The 23,416-nt window shown below is 38.2% G+C and overlaps 1 protein-coding gene across 2 annotated transcripts in view; it reads left to right on the top strand.

Moving 5' to 3' along the window:
• Positions 1 to 23,416, top strand: part of LOC117343922 (sorting nexin-13-like) — a 47,828-nt gene that overhangs the window by 12,483 nt on the left and 11,929 nt on the right. For both annotated transcript variants that reach the window (XM_033906481.1, XM_033906482.1), the window contains exons 6-16: positions 1,702 to 1,817; positions 3,905 to 4,006; positions 10,016 to 10,104; positions 11,253 to 11,336; positions 16,790 to 16,931; positions 19,233 to 19,342; positions 19,948 to 20,035; positions 20,579 to 20,634; positions 20,966 to 21,100; positions 21,366 to 21,470; positions 22,808 to 22,943. In XM_033906481.1, coding sequence (XP_033762372.1) covers positions 1,702 to 1,817; positions 3,905 to 4,006; positions 10,016 to 10,104; positions 11,253 to 11,336; positions 16,790 to 16,931; positions 19,233 to 19,342; positions 19,948 to 20,035; positions 20,579 to 20,634; positions 20,966 to 21,100; positions 21,366 to 21,470; positions 22,808 to 22,943 — 1,163 coding nt within the window. The remainder of the gene's footprint in view (positions 1 to 1,701; positions 1,818 to 3,904; positions 4,007 to 10,015; positions 10,105 to 11,252; positions 11,337 to 16,789; positions 16,932 to 19,232; positions 19,343 to 19,947; positions 20,036 to 20,578; positions 20,635 to 20,965; positions 21,101 to 21,365; positions 21,471 to 22,807; positions 22,944 to 23,416) is intronic.

Raw genomic sequence — 23,416 nt, 5'->3', positions numbered from 1 at the left:
AAACTGCAAATCACTTTGTATTAAATTCTGGTTTTATCCTTGTGTAATCTGTATTGAAATTACCTAATATCTAATAACTTTTCAGGAAGTTGACTTATGTGATAGAATGTTATGTCGGCAGTAAATTCAATTCCCTTAAAATCTACTGATGTAGGCAATGAAAGCAAAAGTCATTGTCATCCGAATGTTTTTAAGCCTTCCAGTAAGACTGGCAGTCTTTCATAACTATTTAGTCAGAAATGCTTTCTTAGTCTTAATACTATAAACGTACATCTTATTTTTGCACTTTTCAAACTAGAAGCATAAAGCTAAATTGTGATTGTGCTTTCTTTCAACTGTTTCTGTGTAAAATATTTGAGGCTTGCACTATCGATGCACTGATCTATTAAAATTTAGAAAGGCACTAAAATTTTAGTGCGCCCAATAAAATATGTTTACAGTATTCAGGATTTCTCAGAAACATAAGGAGTTGGAAAGGACTTTCTGATTTGTTGTAAAGTCATTTTTTCATGTTTAATTCATTGTAATCCTTTATCATAACAATGGCAGGAATGTTTATCGCTTGTTAAAGTACAACATGACTATACCCTTTACATCAACAATTTGTTACATCCAGGAATATAATCTGGTCTTTATTATTAAGTTGATTTATAATCAGTTCAGCATAATTCAGTGTGTTTCTATAAATAGAATCAATTACTTTATTTGTGGAAGCATGGTGATTTGTCCGTCTGTCAATCACTTCATTCTTACTAATTGTCTTAGTGTTACATGTACAGGTGTGTATGTAACCCTGGTAAATACTAGCCGCAATATACCGCTCGGCTAGAGAGATCTTCTCTTTAGCTTGATCGGTTGAGCGTAAGACTAGTAAGCCAGAGGTCCAGGGTTTGATCCCTAGCGGAGGCAGTGATTTAAATTTAATTAATCATGCGCTCTGTTACATAGGCGCCCATGTAGGGACCTGGGAAAATTACTCAGCCTTACTCCACAAGCATCGCTGTTGCCCCTGGAAACTCGAGGACGGGTCCTTTCTGGAGGGGGAGTATGTAACCCTGGTAAATACTAGCCCCTGGAAACTCGAGGACGGGTCCTTTCTGGAGGGGGAGTATGTAACCCTGGTAAATACTAGCCGCAATATACCGCTCGGCTAGAGAGATCTTCTCTTTAGCTTGATCGGTTGAGCGTAAGACTAGTAAGCCAGAGGTCCAGGGTTCGATCCCTAGCGGAGGCAGTGATTTAAATTTAATTAATCATGCGTTCTGTTATATTAGCATGCTTATTGGTCCCCTACCTGTGAAACTGGCAAGACCATAAATTTGCTCTCTGTCCGTCTTGTACATATGTACATAATATTATTATGTATGTAATGTCGAAGTTTGTCAGCACTCTCGTGGTTTCATTCCTTGAGGTTTTGATCAAACTTCACAATTAAGGACCAGAATATCTTTAGGTCAAGGTCACTCTAGCTATTTTTAGCAGGGGACTGATATACGAAGGAGACAGCAGTACCCTGTATGCTCGTTAACATTTTTTACATGGAGATTCTGTTTGAGTTTAACATCTAACTAAGAATTACCAAATATTTGACAATTTTTTTGTTTATTTCCAGTTCTGTCAAAACTTGAATAGAGGTATACATACAGTCATGTTTCATGAACTTTGTTTTAAAATATTACAAAGTGAATTTTTGAATTTCAGATCAAAAGATGTGGATTGGATGCCATATTTTACGCGGCGTTTAGTAGATGATTTTGCATCTCACATAAGACTATACCGACGGGCCCAAGAGCGTGTCAAGGTCTCACCTAGAGATGGTATGTACTTCTTAATAGGTTGAAATTTTGAAGCTGATTCGCAGCATATTTTCTAAACAGAGGCAGTCAAAACCATTTCATCATTTATTAGCTCACCTGCCCGAAGGGCAAGTGAGCTTATGCCGTGGTGCGGCGTCCGTCGTCCGTCCGTCCGTCTGTCCGGCCATCCGTCCGGCCGTCCGGCGTCAACTTTTTCATTCAAACAACTTCTTCTCAATAACCAAAAGGCCCAGGGACTTGATATTGGGCATGTAGCATGCTGGGGTGAAGGGCTACAAAGTTTGTTCAAATAAATGACCTTGGCCTTCATTCAAGGTCACATGGGTCAAATAGGCTATAATCTTCAAACGACTTCTTCTCAATAACCAAGAGGCCCAGGGACTTGATATTGGGCCTGTAGCATGCTGGGGTGAAGGGCTACAAAGTTTGTTCAAATAAATGACATTGGCCTTCATTCAAGGTCACATGGGTCAAATAGGCTATAATCTTCAAACGACTTCTTCTCAATAACCAAGAGGCCCAGGGACTTGATATTGGGCCTGTAGCTTGCTGGGGTGAAGGGCTACAAAGTTTGTTCAAATAAATGACATTGACCTTCATTCAAGGTCACATGGGTCAAATAGGCTATAATCTTCAAACGACTTCTTCTAAATAACCAAGAGGCCCAGGGACTTGATATTGGGCCTGTAGCATGCTGGGGTGAAGGGCTACAAAGTTTGTTAAAATAAATGACCTTGACCTTCATTCAAGGTCACATGGGTCAAATAGGCTTTAATCTTCAAACAACTTCTTCTCAATAACCAAGAGGCCCAGTGACTTGATATTGGGCCTGTCGCATGCTGGGGTGAAGGGCTACAAAGTTTGTTCAAATAAATGACCTTTGCCTTCATTCAAGGTCACATGGGTCAAATAGGCTTTAATCTTCAAACAACTTCTTCTCAATAACCAAGAGGCCCAGGGACTTGATATTGGGCCTGTAGCATGCTGGGGTGAAGGGCTACAAAGTTTGTTCAAATAAATGACCTTGACCTTCATTAAAGGTCACATGGGTCAAATAGGCTATAATCTTCAAACGACTTCTTCTCAATAACCAAGAGGCCCAGGGACTTGATATTGGGCCTGTAGCATGCTGGGGTGAAGGGCTACAAAGTTTGTTCAAATAAATGACATTGACCTTCATTCAAGGTCACATGGGTCGAATAGGCTATAATCTTCAAACAACTTCTTCTAAATAACCAAGAGGCCCAGGGAGTTGATATTGGGCCTGTAGCATGCTGGGGTGAAGGGCTACAAAGTTTGTTCAAATAAATGACCTTGACCTTCATTCAAGGTCACATGGTTCAAATAGGCTATAATCTTCAAACGACTTCTTCTCAATAACCAAGAGGCCCAAGGACTTGATATTGGGCCTGTAGCATGCTGGGGTGAAGGGCTACCAATTTTGTTCAAATAAATGACCTTGACCTACATTCAAGGTAACAGGGTTGAAATCGGCTTAAATCTGTAAACAATAATTCTGCGATAGCCAAGAGCCTCCAAGACCTGATATTAGGCCAATAGAATGCTGGAATGAAGGACTAGAAAAATTTTAATATGAATAAAACTAGCTTACAATGATATTTGAATAAAGAGGTAATCAACATAGTATCTTTAGAAATGACCTCAATCAACTTCAAAGTTGCTGTAGAGCCAGGTGAGCGATACAGGCCCATTGGGCCTCTTGTATTACATACTAAAACATGTAATTGTACTAATGGTAACACAAAAAAATAAGCTTGAAAAAAACTTAAAATCATGAATTTATGAATATTTCGCTTGCATAGGGATAGCTCTACATATATAAATAATCCGGCCTTGAATTGATCCTTGCCATTGTATTAGATCTTAACAGGCATTTGGAATCAGAAATAATAGATTCTACCTCCTAGAAATGGTATTGCATACACTACAGTTAGTGTCTTAAGTTGAAAAATTCAATAAGAAAAAATGTTTAGATTGTATTAGGAAGATAAGTGTGAAACAATCAATATTACAAATAATTTTAGATTTCATGCCAATATTTAGCACACAAAAATGTTTGATTACAGAGGAGTATGAAAAAGAGATAGAAACAGCATTCTTTGACCTGGAGTATAATATGGAGAGAATGTGTAGGGACCTCGTTAGTATGTCGCCGGAGGATGAAAGGCGTAAGTACGGTATCATATCAACATCATAATTAGTCCATTACCTCGTTAGTATGTCGCCGGAGGATGAAAGGCGTAAGTACGGTATCATATCAACATCATAATTAGTCCATTACCTCGTTAGTACCTCGCCGGAGGATGAAAGGCGTAAGTACTGTATCATATCAACATCATAATTAGTCCATTACCTCGTTAGTACCTCGACAGAGGATGAAAGGCGTAAGTACGGTATCATATCAACATCATAATTAGTCCATTACCTCGTTAGTACCTCGCCGGAGGATGAAAGGCATAAGTAATGTATCATATCAACATCATAATTAGTCCATTACCTCGTTAGTACCTCGCCGGAGGATGAAAGGCATAAGTAATGTATCATATTTACACCATAGTTAGTCCATTACCTCGTTAGTACCTCGACGGAGGATGAAAGGCGTAAGTACGGTATCATATCAACATCATAATTAGTCCATTACCTCGTTAGTACCTCGCCGGAGGACGAAAGGCGTAAGTACGGTATCATATCAACATCATAATTAGTCCATTACCTCGTTAGTACCTCGACAGAGGATGAAAGGCGTAAGTACGGTATCATATCAACATCATAATTAGTCCATTACCTCGTTAGTACCTCGCCGGAGGATGAAAGGCGTAAGTACGGTATCATATCAACATCATAGTTAGTCCATTACCTCGTTAGTACCTCGACAGAGGATGAAAGGCATAAGTAATGTATCATATTTACACCATAATTAGTCCATTACCTCGTTAGTACCTCGACAGAGGATGAAAGGCGTAAGTACGGTATCATATCAACATCATAATTAGTCCATTACCTCGTTAGTACCTCGACAGAGGACGAAAGGCGTAAGTACTCTATCATATTAACTTAGTTAGTCCATTACCTCGTTAGTACCTCGACAGAGGATGAAAGGCGTAAGTACGGTATCATATCAACATCATAATTAGTCCATTACCTCGTTAGTACCTCGACAGAGGATGAAAGGCGTAAGTACGGTATCATATCAACATCATAATTAGTCCATTACCTCGTTAGTACCTCGCCGGAGGATGAAAGGCATAAGTACGGTATCATATCAACATCATAATTAGTCCATTACCTCGTTAGTACCTCGCCGGAGGATGAAAGGCGTAAGTAATGTATCATATCAACATCATAATTAGTCCATTACCTCGTTAGTACCTCGCCGGAGGATGAAAGGCGTAAGTACGGTATCATATCAACATCATAATTAGTCCATTACCTCGTTAGTACCTCGACAGAGGATGAAAGGCGTAAGTACGGTATCATATCAACATCATAATTAGTCCATTACCTCGTTAGTACCTCGCCGGAGGACGAAAGGCGTAAGTACGGTATCATATCAACATCATAATTAGTCCATTACCTCGTTAGTACCTCGACAGAGGACGAAAGGCGTAAGTAATGTATCATATTTACACCATAATTAGTCCATTACCTCGTTAGTACCTCGACAGAGGATGAAAGGCGTAAGTACGGTATCATATCAACATCATAATTAGTCCATTACCTCGTTAGTACCTCGACAGAGGACGAAAGGCGTAAGTACTCTATCATATTAACTTAGTTAGTCCATTACCTTGTTAGTACCTCGACAGAGGATGAAAGGCGTAAGTACGGTATCATATCAACATCATAATTAGTCCATTACCTCGTTAGTACCTCGCCGGAGGATGAAAGGCGTAAGTACGTATCATATCAACATCATAATTAGTCCATTACCCTCGTTAGTACCTCGCCGGAGGATGAAAGGCATAAGTACGGTATCATATCAACATCATAATTAGTCCATTACCTCGTTAGTACCTCGACAGAGGACGAAAGGCGTAAGTACGTATCATATCAACATCATAATTAGTCCATTACCTCGTTAGTACCTCGCCGGAGGACGAAAGGCGTAAGTAATGTATCATATTTACACCATAGTTAGTCCATTACCTCGTTAGTACCTCGCCGGAGGATGAAAGGCATAAGTACGGTATCATATCAACATCATAATTAGTCCATTACCTCGTTAGTACCTCGCCGGAGGATGAAAGGCATAAGTACGGTATCATATCAACATCATAATTAGTCCATTACCTCGTTAGTACCTCGACAGAGGACGAAAGGCGTAAGTAATGTATCATATGTACACCATAATTAGTCCATTACCTCGTTAGTACCTCGCCGGAGGATGAAAGGCGTAAGTACGGTATCATATCAACATCATAATTAGTCCATTACCTCGTTAGTACCTCGACAGAGGACGAAAGGCGTAAGTAATGTATCATATTTACACCATAATTAGTCCATTACCTCGTTAGTACCTCGACAGAGGATGAAAGGCGTAAGTACGGTATCATATCAACATCATAATTAGTCCATTACCTCGTTAGTACCTCGACAGAGGACGAAAGGCGTAAGTACTCTATCATATTAACTTAGTTAGTCCATTACCTTGTTAGTACCTCGCCGGAGGATGAAAGGCGTAAGTACGGTATCATATCAACATCATAATTAGTCCATTACCTCGTTAGTACCTCGCCGGAGGATGAAAGGCGTAAGTACGGTATCATATCAACATCATAATTAGTCCATTACCTCGTTAGTACCTCGCCGGAGGATGAAAGGCGTAAGTACGGTATCATATCAACATCATAATTAGTCCATTACCTCGTTAGTACCTCGACAGAGGATGAAAGGCGTAAGTACGGTATCATATCAACATTATAATTAGTCCATTACCTCGTTAGTACCTCGCCGGAGGATGAAAGGCGTAAGTACGGTATCATATTTACATCATAATTAGTCCATTACCTCGTTAGTACCTCGCCGGAGGATGAAAGGCGTAAGTACGGTATCATATCAACATCATAATTAGTCCATTACCTCGTTAGTACCTCGACAGAGGATGAAAGGCGTAAGTACGTATCATATCAACATCATAATTAGTCCATTACCTCGTTAGTACCTCGCCGGAGGATGAAAGGCGTAAGTACGGTATCATATCAACATCATAATTAGTCCATTACCTCGTTAGTACCTCGCCGGAGGATGAAAGGCGTAAGTACGGTATCATATTTACATCATAATTAGTCCATTACCTCGTTAGTACCTCGCCGGAGGATGAAAGGCGTAAGTACGGTATCATATTTACACTGTAGTTAGTCCATTACCTCGTTAGTACCTCGACAGAGGATGAAAGGCGTAAGTACGTATCATATCAACATCATAATTAGTCCATTACCTCGTTAGTACCTCGCCGGAGGATGAAAGGCGTAAGTACGTATCATATCAACATCATAATTAGTCCATTACCTCGTTAGTACCTCGCCGGAGGATGAAAGGCGTAAGTACGTATCATATCAACATTATAATTAGTCCATTACCTCGTTAGTACCTCGACAGAGGATGAAAGGCGTAAGTACGTATCATATCAACATCATAATTAGTCCATTACCTCGTTAGTACCTCGACAGAGGATGAAAGGCGTAAGTACGGTATCATATCAACATCATAATTAGTCCATTACCTCGTTAGTACCTCGCCGGAGGATGAAAGGCGTAAGTAATGTATCATATCAACATCATAATTAGTCCATTACCTCGTTAGTACCTCGCCATAGGACGAAAGGCGTAAGTAATGTATCATATTTACATCATAATTAGTCCATTACCTCGTTAGTACCTCGCCGGAGGATGAAAGGCGTAAGTACGGTATCATATCAACATCATAATTAGTCCATTACCTCGTTAGTACCTCGACAGAGGATGAAAGGCGTAAGTAATGTATCATATTTACATCATAATTAGTCCATTACCTCGTTAGTACCTCGCCGGAGGATGAAAGGCGTAAGTACGGTATCATATCAACATCATAATTAGTCCATTACCTCGTTAGTACCTCGCCGGAGGATGAAAGGCGTAAGTACGTATCATATCAACATCATAATTAGTCCATTACCTCGTTAGTACCTCGACAGAGGATGAAAGGCATAAGTACGGTATCATATCAACATCATAATTAGTCCATTACCTCGTTAGTACCTCGCCGGAGGATGAAAGGCGTAAGTACGGTATCATATCAACATCATAATTAGTCCATTACCTCGTTAGTACCACGCCGGAGGATGAAAGGCGTAAGTACGGTATCATATCAACATCATAATTAGTCCATTACCTCGTTAGTACCTCGACAGAGGATGAAAGGCGTAAGTACGTATCATATCAACATCATAATTAGTCCATTACCTCGTTAGTACCTCGCCGGAGGATGAAAGGCGTAAGTACGGTATCATATCAACATCATAATTAGTCCATTACCTCGTTAGTACCTCGACAGAGGATGAAAGGCGTAAGTAATGTATCATATTTACATCATAATTAGTCCATTACCTCGTTAGTACCTCGCCGGAGGATGAAAGGCGTAAGTACGGTATCATATCAACATCATAATTAGTCCATTACCTCGTTAGTACCTCGCTGGAGGATGAAAGGCGTAAGTACGGTATCATATCAACATCATAATTAGTCCATTACCTCGTTAGTACCTCGCCGGAGGATGAAAGGCGTAAGTACGGTATCATATCAACATCATAATTAGTCCATTACCTCGTTAGTACCTCGCCGGAGGATGAAAGGCGTAAGTACGGTATCATATCAACATCATAATTAGTCCATTACCTCGTTAGTACCACGCCGGAGGATGAAAGGCGTAAGTACGGTATCATATCAACATCATAATTAGTCCATTACCTCGTTAGTACCTCGACAGAGGATGAAAGGCGTAAGTACGTATCATATCAACATCATAATTAGTCCATTACCTCGTTAGTACCTCGCCGGAGGATGAAAGGCGTAAGTACGGTATCATATCAACATCATAATTAGTCCATTACCTCGTTAGTACCACGCCGGAGGATGAAAGGCGTAAGTACGGTATCATATCAACATCATAATTAGTCCATTACCTCGTTAGTACCTCGCCGGAGGATGAAAGGCGTAAGTACGGTATCATATCAACATCATAATTAGTCCATTACCTCGTTAGTACCTCGACAGAGGATGAAAGGCGTAAGTACGGTATCATATCAACATCATAATTAGTCCATTACCTCGTTAGTACCTCGCCGGAGGACGAAAGGCGTAAGTTCGTATCATATCAACATCATAATTAGTCCATTACCTCGTTAGTACCTCGACATAGGATGAAAGGCGTAAGTACGGTATCATATCAACATCATAATTAGTCCATTACCTCGTTAGTACCTCGACAGAGGATGAAAGGCGTAAGTACGTATCATATCAACATCATAATTAGTCCATTACCTCGTTAGTACCACGCCGGAGGATGAAAGGCGTAAGTACGTATCATATCAACATCATAATTAGTCCATTACCTCGTTAGTATGTCGCCGGAGGATGAAAGGCGTAAGTACGTATCATATCAACATCATAATTAGTCCATTACCTCGTTAGTACCTCGCCAGAGGATGAAAGGCGTAAGTACGTATCATATCAACATCATAATTAGTCCATTACCTCGTTAGTACCTCGCCGGAGGATGAAAGGCGTAAGTACGGTATCATATCAACATCATAATTAGTCCATTACCTCGTTAGTACCTCGACAGAGGATGAAAGGCGTAAGTACGGTATCATATCAACATCATAATTAGTCCATTACCTCGTTAGTACTTCGCCATAGGACGAAAGGCGTAAGTACTCTATCATATTAACTTAGTTAGTCCATTTATTCGTCTGTTGACGAGATATGTAAGTCTATCAGTACTGTATCATATTTACATCTAACCAAAGTTAATCGTACATTAATAGTTATATGAAATTATGTCGTGTGATAAAGTTCTTTTGGGGCAAAACATCTAAATTCTGTGCAGTCAAATTGGTAAACTGTTATGAAGTATTGTTATGAAATATGAGAATTAGAATGTTCCGTTAGGTTGACATGTTTTTATTTTGTTGATTACAGAATATCTCCAGGATCTGAGCGAGGTTTTACTCTACCTCCTGTTACCCACAGAAGATTTCCAGAACAAAACATTTAGATATATTTTAAGGGTGAGAACAACAGACACGAGATCAAAGCCATGTTGACCCAGTCATCATCATTGTGGTTGTCCTGTTTTCGGGATTTAACTAATTTCCATTTTGGGGTTTGATAAGAAGTTGTTGCCAATGCCAGTCGTTGCAAGTTTTGATTTTGATTTTGACAATCTGTTTATACAAGAAAAACAAATCGTGTATGATGTCTATGAATTTAAAAGACACGATACTTTTTACCTCATTATAAGGTATTTTCTAATTTTTCGAAATATTAAAAAACTTCCTCAATCTTTGAGTAAGTTAATAGTTTAGACATTCGTGTGACCTTTCTTTAACCTTGACAGACTTGACAGTTATTCCAGGATAATTATATTATAAACGATATATGGGTATAAACTGATTTTTTTCAAGTTACAACTAAATATATGTAGCAGACACAACGCTATGAGGCATTGTTAATGGTGCCACCTACTAACAATTATAACTGGGATAGAATGTAGTAGGGACCTCAAATATTTATATACAAATAAGCCCCTGTCCACAAATAAGCCCCCCCCCCCTCCCCCCCCCCCCCCTTCATTTTTGCAAAATCATTAGTTTTTATCCTCAGGCTGTTAGAAAGCTAAAAGTGGTTCACAAGAAGCCCTCCAAAGCTTTTATGATAAATTTTTTCACAATTGAACAGTATCTTAGATTATAACTACCAAGGTAAAAAAAAGTTGTATGCTAATGGACTTAACATCAACCTCTCTGTTACTGCTCTGTTATAGGTCGTTTTCTGAATAGGAAATAGAACATGTTTTATAGATGTTCCATATTTCCTATAAATGTTGACCTTGTACCTGAATGTCCGATTCCATTAAGTTAGGTTAGTCTCAGGCCGCGGTGGCCGAGTGGTTAAGGTGTCCCGACACTTTAACACTAGCCCTCCATCTCTGGGTTGCGAGTTCGAAACCTACATGGGGCAGTTGCCAGGTACTGACCGTAGGCCGGTGGTTTTTCTCCGGGTACTCCGGCTTTCCTCCACCTCCAAAACCTGGCACGTCCTTAAATGAACCTGGCTGTTAATAGGACGTTAAACAAAAACAAACCAAAACTCAGGCAAGCGATTGAGGTTCAGTGAGTTATTATGCCTGTATAATGTCGCTGTATCATCTTTACAGGAAGTTCTAGTCAATGGTATACTGATACCGACAGTCGACCTCGTCTCAGACCCGGATTACATGAATCAGAATATGTCCTGGTTGGTGAGTGTCCACTTATATTTATATTACTACAGCATGAAGGAAAAAGAAGAAATACTTATGAAGCATTACAGTGCACCATCTTCATTTGAAATATTGTAACTGAATGCTCTGTTTTCTATTATTCTGAATGTATTTTTAGCCCACCATCATCAGATGGTGGGCTATTCAAATCGCCCTGCGTCCGTGGTCCGTCGTCCGTCCGTCCCTCCGTCCCTCCGTCCGTCCCTCCGTCCGTAAACAATTCTTGTTATCGCTATTTCTCAGAAAGTACTGAAGGGATCTTTCTCAAATTTCATTTTTAGGTTCCCCTTGGTGCCTAGTTATGCATATTGCATTTTGAGACCAATCTGAAAACAACATGGCCGACAGGCAGCCATCTTGGATTTTGACAATTGAAGTTTGTTATCGCTATTTCTCAGAAACTATTGAGGGGATCTTTCTGAAATTTCATATGTAGGTTCCCCTTGGTGCCTAGTTATGCATATTGCATTTTGAGACCAATCTGAAAACAACATGGCCGACAGGCAGCCGTCTTGGATTTTGTCAATTGAAGTTTGTTATCGCTATTTCTCAGAAACTATTGAGGGGATCTTTCTGAAATTTCATATGTAGGTTCCCCTTGGTGCCTAGTTATGCATATTGCATTTTGAGACCAATCTGAAAACAACATGGCTGACAGGCAGCCATCTTGGATTTTGACAATTGAAGTTTGTTATCGCTATTTCTCAGAAACTAATAAGGGGATCTTTCTGAAATTTTATATGTAGGTCCCCCTCAGTGCCTAGTTATGCATATTGAATTTTGAGACTAATCGGAAAACAACATGGCCGACAGGCAGCCATCTTGGATTTTGACAATTGAAGTTTGTTATCGCTATTTCTCAGAAAGTACTGAAGGGATCTTTCTGAAATTTCATATGTAGGTTCCCCTTGGTGCCTAGTTATGCATATTGCATTTTGAGACCAATCTGAAAACAACATGGCCGACAGGCAGCCATCTTGGATTTTGACAATTGAAGTTTGTTATCGCTATTTCTCAGAAACTATTGAGGGGATCTTTCTGAAATTTCATATGTAGGTTCCCCTTGGTGCCTAGTTATGCATATTGCATTTTGAGACCAATCTGAAAACAACATGGCCGACAGGCAGCCATCTTGGATTTTGACAATTGAAGTTTGTTATCGCTATTTCTCAGAAACTATTGAGGGGATCTTTCTGAAATTTCATATGTAGGTTCCCCTTGGTGCCTAGTTATGCATATTGCATTTTGAGACCAATCTGAAAACAACATGGCCGACAGGCAGCCATCTTGGATTTTGACAATTGAAGTTTGTTATCGCTATTTCTGAGAAAGCACTGAAGGGATCTTTCTCAAATTTCATATAAAAGTTCCTCTTGGTGCCTAGTTATGCATATTGCATTTTGAGACCAATCTGGAAAACAACATGGCCGACAGGCAGCCATCTTGGATTTTGACAATTGAAGTTTGTTATCGCTATTTCTCAGAAACTAATGAAGGGATCTTTCTGAAATTTCATATGTAGGTTCCCCTCAGTGCCTAGTTATGCATATTGCATTTTGAGACTAATCGGAAAACAACATGGCCGACAGGCAGCCATCTTGGATTTTGACAATTGAAGTTTGTTATCGCTATTTCTCAGAAACTTATGAAGGGATCTTTCTGAAATTTCATATGTAGGTTCCCCTTGGTGCCTAGTTATGCATATTGCATTTTGAGACCAATCTGAAAACAACATGGCCGACAGGCAGCCATCTTGGATTTTTGACAATTGAAGTTTGTTATCGCTATTTCTGAGAAAGTACTCAAGGGATCTTTCTCAAATTTCATCTGTAGATTCCCTTGGTGCCTAGTTATGCATATTGCATTTTGAGACCAATCGGAAAACAACATGGCCGACAGGCAGCCATCTTGGATTTTGACAATTAAAGTTTGTTATCGCTATTTCTGAGAAGGTACTGAAGGGATCTTTCTCAAATTTCATATGTAGGTTTCCCTTAGTGCTTAGTTATGCATATTGCATTTTGAGACCAATCGGAAAACAACATGGCCGACAGGCAGCCATCTTGGATTTTGACAATTGAAGTTTGTTATCACTATTTCTGAGAAAGTACTGAAGGGATCTTTCTCAGATTTCGTATGTAGATTCCCCTTGGTGCCTAGTTATGCATATTGCATTTTGAGACCAATCGGAAAACAACATGGCCGACAGGTAGCCATCTTGGATTTTGACAATTGAAGTTTGTTATCGCTATTTCTGAGAAAGTACTGAAGGGATCTTTCTCAAATTTCATATGTAGGTTTCCCTTGGTGCTTAGTTATGCATATTGCATTTTGAGACCAATTAGAAAACAACATGGCCGACAGGCAGCCATCTTGGATTTTGACAATTGAAGTTTGTTATCGCTATTTCTGAGAAAGTACTGAATGGATCTTTCTCAAATTTCATATGTTGGTTTCCCTTGGTGCCTAGTTATGCATATTGCATTTTGAGACCTATCAGAAAACAACATGGCCGACAGGCAGCCATCTTGGATTTTGACAATTGAAGTTTGTTATCGCTATTTCTCAGAAAGTGCTGAAGGGATCTTTCTCAAATTTCATATATAGGTTCCCCTTGGTGCCTAGTTATGCATATTACATTTTAAGACCTATCAGAAAACAACATGGCCGACAGGCAGCCATCTTAGATTTTGACAATTGAAGTTTGTTATCGCTATTTCTCAGAAAGTAATGAAGGGATCTTTCTCAAATTTCATATTGAGGTTCCCCTCGGTGCCTAGTTATGCATATTGCATTTTGAGACTAATCGTAAAACAACATGGCCGACAGGCAGCCATCTTAGATTTTGACAATTGAAACTTATTATCGCTATTTTTCAGAAAGTACTGAAGGGATCTTTCTCAAACATTTTTATAAGTTCCCCTTGGTCTGTAGTTCTGCATATTGCATCTTGGGACCAATAGGAAAACAACATGGCCGACAGGCAGCCATCTTGTATTTTGACAATTGAAGTTTGTTATCGCTATTTTACAGAAGGTACTGAAGGGATCTTTCTCAAATTTCATATGTAGGTTCCCCTTGGTCCCTGGTGTTGCATTTTGGGACCAATCCAAAAACAACAGACAGCCACTATTGCTAAATCTTAAATTTTATATATAGGTTCCCCTTGTTTGAAAAGTACTAGAGGGCTGTTTCTGAATTTACACAGATTAGTAAGACTTAGAGGAAGGGAAAAGTAGAGAAAAGATCAATCTGACATGGAACCTATAAAGATCATTCAATGGTGGGCGCCAAGATCCCTCTGGGATCTCTTGTATTTTGAAAATTGAAGTTTGTTATCGCTATTGTACAGAAGGTACTGAAGGGATTTTTCTCAAATTTCATATGTAGGTTTCCCTTGGTCCCTGGTATTGCATTTTGGGACCAATCGGAAAACAACATGGCCGACAGACAGCCATTATCGCTAAATCTTAAATTTTATATATAGGTTCCCCTTGTTTGAAAAGTACTAGAGGGCTGTTTCTGAATTTACACAGATTAGTAATATAAGACTTAGAGGAAGGGAAAAGTAGAGAAAAGATCAATCTGACATGGAACCTATCAAGATCATTCAATGGTGGGCGCCAAGATCCCTCTGGGATCTCTTGTTCAATGTAGGGGGAACACATATTGTAATGAAATGTTACTAAATGTATTTTTCAATGCAAGATAACCACATTCTGTACTGAGATGTTACTTAATGTATTTTTAGCCCACCATCATCAGATGGTGGGCTATTCAAATCGCCCTGCGTCCGTGGTCCGTGGTCCGTCCGTCCGTCCGTCCGTCCGTCCGTCCGTCCCTCCGTCCGTCCGTAAACAATTCTTGTTATCGCTAATCCTCAGAAAGTACTGAAGGGATCTTTCTCAAATTTCATATGTGGGTTCCCCTTGGTGCCTAGTTATGCATATTGCATTTTGAGACCAATCGGAAAACAACATGGCCGACAGGCAGCCATCTTGGATTTTGACAATTGAAGTTTGTTATCGCTATTTCTGAGAAAGTACTGAAGGGATCTTTCTCAAATTTCATATGTAGGCTCCCCTTGGTGCCTAGTTATGCATATTGCATTTTGAAACCAATCGGAAAACAACATGGCCGACAGGCAGCCATCTTGGATTTTGACAATTGAAGTTTGTTATCGCTATTTCTGAGAAAGTACTGAAGGGGTCTTTCTCAAATTTCATATGTAGGCTCCCCTTGGTGCCTAGTTATGCATATTGCATTTTGAGACCAATCGGAAAACAACATGGCCGACAGGCAGCCATCTTGGAATTTGATAATTGAAATTTGTTATCGCTATTTCTGAGAAAGTACTGAAGGGATCTTTCTCAAATTTCATATATAGGTTCCCCTTGGTGCCTAGTTATGCATATTGCATTTTGAGACCAATCGGAAAACAACATGGCCGACAGTCAGCCATCTTGGATTTTGACAATTGAAGTTTGTTATCGCTATTTCTGAGAAAGTACTGAAGGGATCTTTCTCAAATTTCATATGTAGGCTCCCCTTGGTGCCTTGTTATGTATATTGCATTTTGAAACCAATCGGAAAACAACATGGCCGACAGGCAGCCATCTTGGATTTTGACAATTGAAGTTTGTTTTCGCTATTTCTGAGAAAGTACTGAAGGGATCTTTCTCAAATTTCATATGTATGTTTCCCTTGGTGCCTAGTTATGCATATTGCATTTTGAGACCAATCGGAAAACAACATGGCCGACAGGCAGCCATCTTGGATTTTGACAATTGAAGTTTGTTATCGCTATTTCTGAGAAAGTACTGAAGGGATCTTTCTCAAATTTCATATATAGGTTCCCCTTGGTGCCTAGTTATGCATATTACATTTTGAGACCTATCAGAAAACAACATGGCCGACAGGCAGCCATCTTAGATTTTGACAATTGAAGGTTGTTATCGCTATTTCTCAGAAAGTACTGAAGGGATCCTTCTCAAGTTTTCGTATTTAGGTCCAATTGAAGTTTGTTATCGCTATTTTACAGAAGGTACTGAAGGGATCTTTCTCAAATTTCATATGTAGGTTCCCCTTGGTCCCTGGTGTTGCATTTTGGGACCAATCCGAAAACAACAGACAGCCATTATCGCTAAATCTTAAATTTTATATATAGGTTCCCCTTGTTTGAAAAGTACTAGAGGGCTGTTTCTGAATTTACACAGATTAGTAAGACTTAGAGGAAGGGAAAAGTAGAGAAAAGATCAATCTGACATGGAACCTATAAAGATCATTCAATGGTGGGCGCCAAGATCCCTCTGGGATCTCTTGTTCATTGTGAGGGGGACCACATATTGTAATGAAATGTTACTTAATGTATTTTTCAATGTAAGGTGACCACATTCTGTAATGAGATGTTCATATTAAAATGTATTTTTCAGTGTAAAGAGACCACATTCTCTAATGAAACATTCCTAAATGTTTTGAAAAGTTCAGACAATATAGCAGAGCTGGAAGCTGTTAAAGAAATTACTGAACAAAATATAGCTAAATGGCGGTCTCAGGACACCGGGGGAAGTGACGGTAGGTGTGAGCCAATACGATTAAATTTTAACTGCTATTGTGTGCTTTCCACTTCTGTGATAACAGTGTGAAATAGTTAATTCGTCACAATGCTCATATATCCTTTCAGCGGCCATTGCGTATTGATACGTACTAAGAAAACGAGTTTCTGAGAGCCGATATTATATACCGAGCACCGGCCACAACGTACTAAATTGCACAGTGCCTCAGGGCCGTAGCGTAAATTTGCGTATTTTTTGTTTTTGTTTGTTAACTTTTATGTGAAATAAGAAGAAATCCGAGCGATTTTGTACGCATAGATACGTTGTGGTTTCTTTTTGATTGTTCAACTATCGTGTTAAGGACGTTACGGCTGTTCGATGCATAAACAGAGAATATACGCATTGATACGTTACAGGGTTATAGCAAAAACTGTATTTACGTTTGAGTACTCTGCGACATTTTATTGTATAAATATACAACTCGAGTCAAAATGTCTTGAAATTGCTATCATACGATTATTTTTACCGTAATCTTTATTCCAAATAGATGGAACACACAAATGTGCACTTTTGTTAAAATCATTTTATTTTCGATTCATATATTTGACAGATTTTATTTATCAGAAGCACGGTCATGTTGACCTCCATTCCTTGCGTATGTACTACCACGGTACAGATTACAGGGGGCCAAATATCCTGCTGTGGCAGAGAGACAGTTTGTGAGCTTGTCCTTTGGTAATTACGTATGAACTCGATGCGGATTAACAACCTATTGAAACTGATACGTATGATTCTGTTAGGCAAAATTTCTCAGATGGTCAGATAGGAATCAAAGAGAAATAGACGGAACGATTCCCTGTCCCTCTATATCCATACAGGATGTGGTCAAGAGAGGCTGTTTATGGCGAGTACTCTACATGTACTAACGTATGCTTTCAAAATCTTTGTTAAACACTGAATCATTCTTGCCACTCACATAAACAAATACGTTGTTTAATCTAATATTTGTTGTGGACCTATTTTTTCACGATGTAAAAAGACGAAACATTCTGTATGATACATACTATTATAATATATATTTAGAATGCCAATACACAGTACCATATTCTTATGTAAACCTACACGTACATTGTATGAGTCTTTAAAAATTACAAGCATATCAATATTACAATGATACAATCAAGTTTTTTTTCTCGTTTGTCTTAACATTACTATCAGATTGTTGCCTCATGATACATTAAACTGTATTCAAGGTGTGATGAAATAATGTAAACTTATTTAAAATATTTCAGCGCATTACAAAAATATAAACTGGTAAACGCAATGAATAATTAGTGAATCAATATTACATGATTACCGCAAAAATAAGTACATTTACACCATAAGAATGATTTCAATAATAAATGTGTATTAATGACGTACAATTTTAGGTAAAAATGATACAAAGACATTACTAGAGAAAAACAACACGCATCCCTTGCTAAACGTCAGCAACTATTGAAGCGTACGATTTGGGGAAAAATAGGAACAAGAACTTCAAAGCCATCTTTTGAGAAGGATCTGCTTGCATGCGCTCTTTCCATGTGATTTGCAATGTTCTTTGAAAAATGTGCATGGTTGCTCTATCAGCGTTCTATTTTTACGCATGAATCCGCTGTAGCAGTATTCAATAGAAGGCCGTAGCGTAAAATTTAACCAAATGTGTGTATGAAGAGGAGGTCCATAACGTTTCAATGCGTACACGAGACTAATTACTAAACTTTAATTATTTTCTAATTAGTGTATAGAATCTATTATTTGAGATAGTATTACGCAAATTGAACGTTTTCTATACAATATTAAACTTGTTCATAATGCAAATTTTGTTACCAAGTCATTATAACATATCTTTGAAAAAATGCAATTTGCTGTATGTATTAATTACTAGTTTCAGTACCAAGTTTAATTACCGGTAGCAATTAATTAAGAAAAATTACAAAGCAAAAATCATGCTTTTTACATTCGTTTTTTCGTATACAATAGCTTATTAAAAGATATTTTATTGTTTGAAAATATACATTGTTACTATCGCAATGTGAAAACGGCAAACCATGCTAACAGAAAAAGAAATTTTGTGGCCTTTCTACTACAAACTATTGCGGCCCTCAGGAAGCCGTTTTTGTGATACGCATAAATACGCTGCGGCTGCGCAACGCTGTACGACAGCGGACGTCGAAAGGATATATACTTTTCATATATACTATGCATGATAAAGAGTGTATATGATAATGATTTCTTGAATTTGATGTTACAATCTAAATATTGTATTTTATTTTAACAGACTCGTTGGTTAAACAGAATTTGAACAGCCTATTGTTTGTCAAATCTATATGTGAGGGCAGAATCAAACGTATACAAGTCGGGGTGGAGGATCCAGAACTCTGCCACGATGTAAGTATTGAGTTACCTCAAGGTCAAAAGTCAAAAGTCTGTTGGGGGGGGTGGGGCATGAATGCTCAGTCAATTAGAGTGTCGGCTAGGTAACCTCATGTCAAAATCGGAGGTATGTGGTTCAACTCTTCCTGTCCATTTCGGTTTGTGTTAATTTGAAAGTTGAGAAATAGGCCAGTCAGCGTTGGCATGATTGTATCCTAGGGGATGTGATTGGTCAGTCAGTTGGAGCGCTGGCTACTAACCTCAGTTGGAGATCCGAGGTGTGTGTCTTGACACTCCCTACCCGTGTCAGTAAGTGTTTCTCAGGAAGTTTCTCAGGAAGCTGAGAAATGGGCTGGTCAGTGCTGTCATTGTTGTAAGGCTTTTAACCCTAATTGTTCTGGATGGTATGAATCTCCTGTAGTGAGGTAGTCACCAGCTACTACAATGAGACCTGCCTCAAAATGACCCTTGCTATTCACCGGCGTTAAACCAAACCAAGTGTCATAATCAGTGACTTTTCAGAAAGTGTTGTCTGTCATTCGACCAATATAAAATACTGTGTAGAAACTTTATGTTGTGTGTCAAATCAATCAATTAATTGTCCATTTTCTTTCTTTCAGATATCTGAATTTTGCAGAGCTAAAAATATATTTGTACTTAGCTTAGATGAAATTATAGAAAACAACATTGCTTTGGCAGTATTTATTGGTAAGTTTGATGTAAATCTTACTGTAAACTTCTACCGGTACATGACATTTTGTACAGATGGCTCTTCAGACATATCATGTTTTAAATGTTCATGTCACGTCACTACATGTCCTTATGTATATTAATATGTAATGCAGTTATTAAAATTAATGAGAAAATAGAAAAAAATCATATCATATTAAAAGTTTATTGTTAAAGAAAATACTGTAAACGTGGTTATTTTCCCAGGTGGTTAATTTTGCGATATCGATATGTTAACTATATGTGCGGGGAAAATTTCCGCGATTGACCTCCGTTTTTAGTTCGAGTTTACACAAATTAATATCGAAATAATACATGTGGGGGAAATTTTCGCGATCAAAATGGATCCGCGTAATAAGCGTAAATTTCCACGTTTACAGTATGCTATTCCAAAGAATTAGACACCTACAATACATTTAGTCCATAACATCTGGTGCCAACGTTTTAGACAGTGCTTTAATTTGTGACTTTGGTATTCAATTTTGACAATTTAATAACATGCCTTGTCTGTGTATTTAACAGAGTTTATGAGCAGTGTAGGGGGACAACAGTACTTATTCTTCTATTTAAATGTGGAGGTAAGATTTAGTACGGTTTTACAGTTGATTCTCTTCTTGATAAATAATCTTTAATTGACTGTGCGTTTAACAAGTTCCACAGAAAAACTTGAGAGAAATAAAAGTCTGTTATTATTTAAAACATGATTTTTAGGCAAAAAGGCTTCTACATGTATCACAAACATATATATAGATCAAGGAAAAACTAATTTATACTTCTGTTGGTTTTCAAATTGATTATTTTAATTCTGAATCAATACAGAACTGTAGTTAGATGGATAAATCTAACAATTTTTAGTAAACAATATGTACATGACCTGAATTGTATCGGTTAGTTGTTGTATGTGTACAGGGGTTCCGGGCAGCAGCAGAGCAACAGATATCGGCAGCCCACCAGCAGGCTATGGGGGGTATGGCCATCGAAGCAGACCTGGAATCTCTACGACGGGCGGCTATGATTATACATGATCAGTATTTATCAGACAAGGTTGGTCATTCTACTTTACCTTTGTCTGCCTTGTTAACTGTAATTAATGATAAATACCTGATAAGCTAAAAAAAATTTGCCATTAAATCTTAAGTTGGTTTCAGTTCTTATTCCTTTGTGAAATTGAAACAACACAGAATTGTTACTATTGTCAGAAAGGGTGATATTGACAAGTTTTGCTGTGAAAATATCGAGAAGGATGGTCGTCCTATTTTAATGGAATTTGCAGGATTTAATAAATGTTAATGACACACTCTTATTTCAGGCCACATCCAAAATAAGGATAGAAGCTGATATTATAAAGAGGACTTTACTGAAGATCAAGAGTAAAAACTTATCGGAGGATGTCTTTGATGAGGTGCAGGCCAAGGTAATGTGTTACTGTAAAATCATTAATTTTCGTGGAGGTTTAATTTTCATTTATTTCATGGGTACACTGCTTGATGCTAGAATTAAATGTCCACAAATAACTAAAAACGTCAAAGTTCATACATGAATATGTTCTTTATCCACGAATTCATGTCCCCACCAAATGGCATTTTTTGGAGAAAACAACAAAATTTTAACCCACTGAAAATATATGATTTTGCAGGATATACTACAATATCTGTACATAGTTGGAACATATCCAGATCTAATGGAAATGCATACAACAATACGAAGTAACTTAGTATTAAACATTGGATTAAATGTGATGTTATGGGTGGTGAAGTTGTGGATCTAATATAAAGGTTCGGATTTCACAAGTATCGACGAAATACATGAGGCTATTGTTCATGAGATTTTGAATCTTGTCAAGGTTAGAATTTCATTTTAAAGTATCCAACAAAGGGCCATTGTCATACAAGTATTGTTCTGTCCAGATATTTGGATTTTCTATCCAAGGGTGTTTCTTTTGTCCAGGATAATCATTAGTTTTAGACTAGGAGGATTGAAGAACGGTTAATGCAGTCAAGCTTTGTAATCTCAAATTCCGGTAACTGGAAGACTCTACTTTTTATCAGTTGAAGTAAAAAATTCAGTTCCGATAATAAAATTTCTATAACATCCACTTGGCTAACAGGAACATTCTGGATATCCCAAAGTTCTTTCATGACCCAACTGGTTTTGTGATAACGAGGTTCAACTGTAATGATAGATCGGCCCAGTTGTTCAAAAGGTGATCAGGCTAATCACAGTTTAACAACAATATTAAAATCTTGATAAGATCATTTCAGCCAAAACTACCTTGACACCACTTCAGGAAGCTATAACTCTCGTCGGTATCTTCCTACCTTCCTATTTTAAGGAATATCCGCAGTCAGGTTTTGAAGTAAAGGAAAATAAGATTTTCATTTATGAAGTGATTATTTATATATAATAAAGTTAAAGTGTCCATGTGACGGTAAATGATAATAAAATAAAAAGTCAAACACAGATCTGCTGTCTCCCTAGTACTTTCGCGGCTGAAGAGCGGCACGATGTAGCCGCGAAAGTACTAGGGAGACAGCAGATCTGTGTTTGACTTTTTATTTATATAAGAAAAAGAAATCTGTCTTTGCGAAGGTGTATGTATAAAAAATAAAAAAACAAGACTTTGCCGCAAGGCCTTTCTGCCTTCTCAGGCTTCTTCTTATATATAGCTAGCTAATCACCATTTGAACAACTGGGCAGATGTTTGCCTATGCATTTGAATTTAATTCAAGAGCATGTATTATCTTTGACCAGGTTTACCAGATTTTACATGGGGAACAGTACTACGAGAGTTTTCTCCAAAGTAACGTATACATGAAGCTGCTACAGGAACTTGGCCTGATGCCTGACAGTAAGACTGAGGACGGGGACAACCTTAGTCTAGATGATGGTGAGTACCTCTGGAGGTATACTCCATTGTTTACCAAATAGATCTACTCGGTTTCAATCTGTCAAAATGTTTTTTGTTTGTAGATCATTAATTTGTAAGTGGGAGGTTTTTAAATTGTTATATCACAAAATGTAAACGGTTTTGTTTGTGGAAAATATCAAATTGAATGTGAATTTGAATAGTGTGATATAAAATACCTGGAAAATAATGTCTGTTTTAATGAAATAACTGGTCCAGGAATAGAAATTTGAGACTTAGATTTTCTATTTAATAAGTCAATTGTTGATTCAGCCCATAATTAAAATTCGTCCTTTAACAGTTAAATATCCTGTTTACTTTGTTATATTTACCATTGTATGGCACTGCCACTATATAACCCTACCAATTCAGTTGCGAGTTCACCAGCTTATGAACTGCCAACTGAAATTTGAATTTGAAAATTTCAAAAAAAAAATCGCACGACAAATAAAAAA

This window comes from Pecten maximus, chromosome 15, assembly GCF_902652985.1.
Source record: "Pecten maximus chromosome 15, xPecMax1.1, whole genome shotgun sequence".
NCBI lineage: Eukaryota > Metazoa > Mollusca > Bivalvia > Pectinida > Pectinidae > Pecten > Pecten maximus.
Note: the sequence above shows the minus strand (reverse complement) of the source record. Positions and strands in the feature narration are given on the sequence as shown.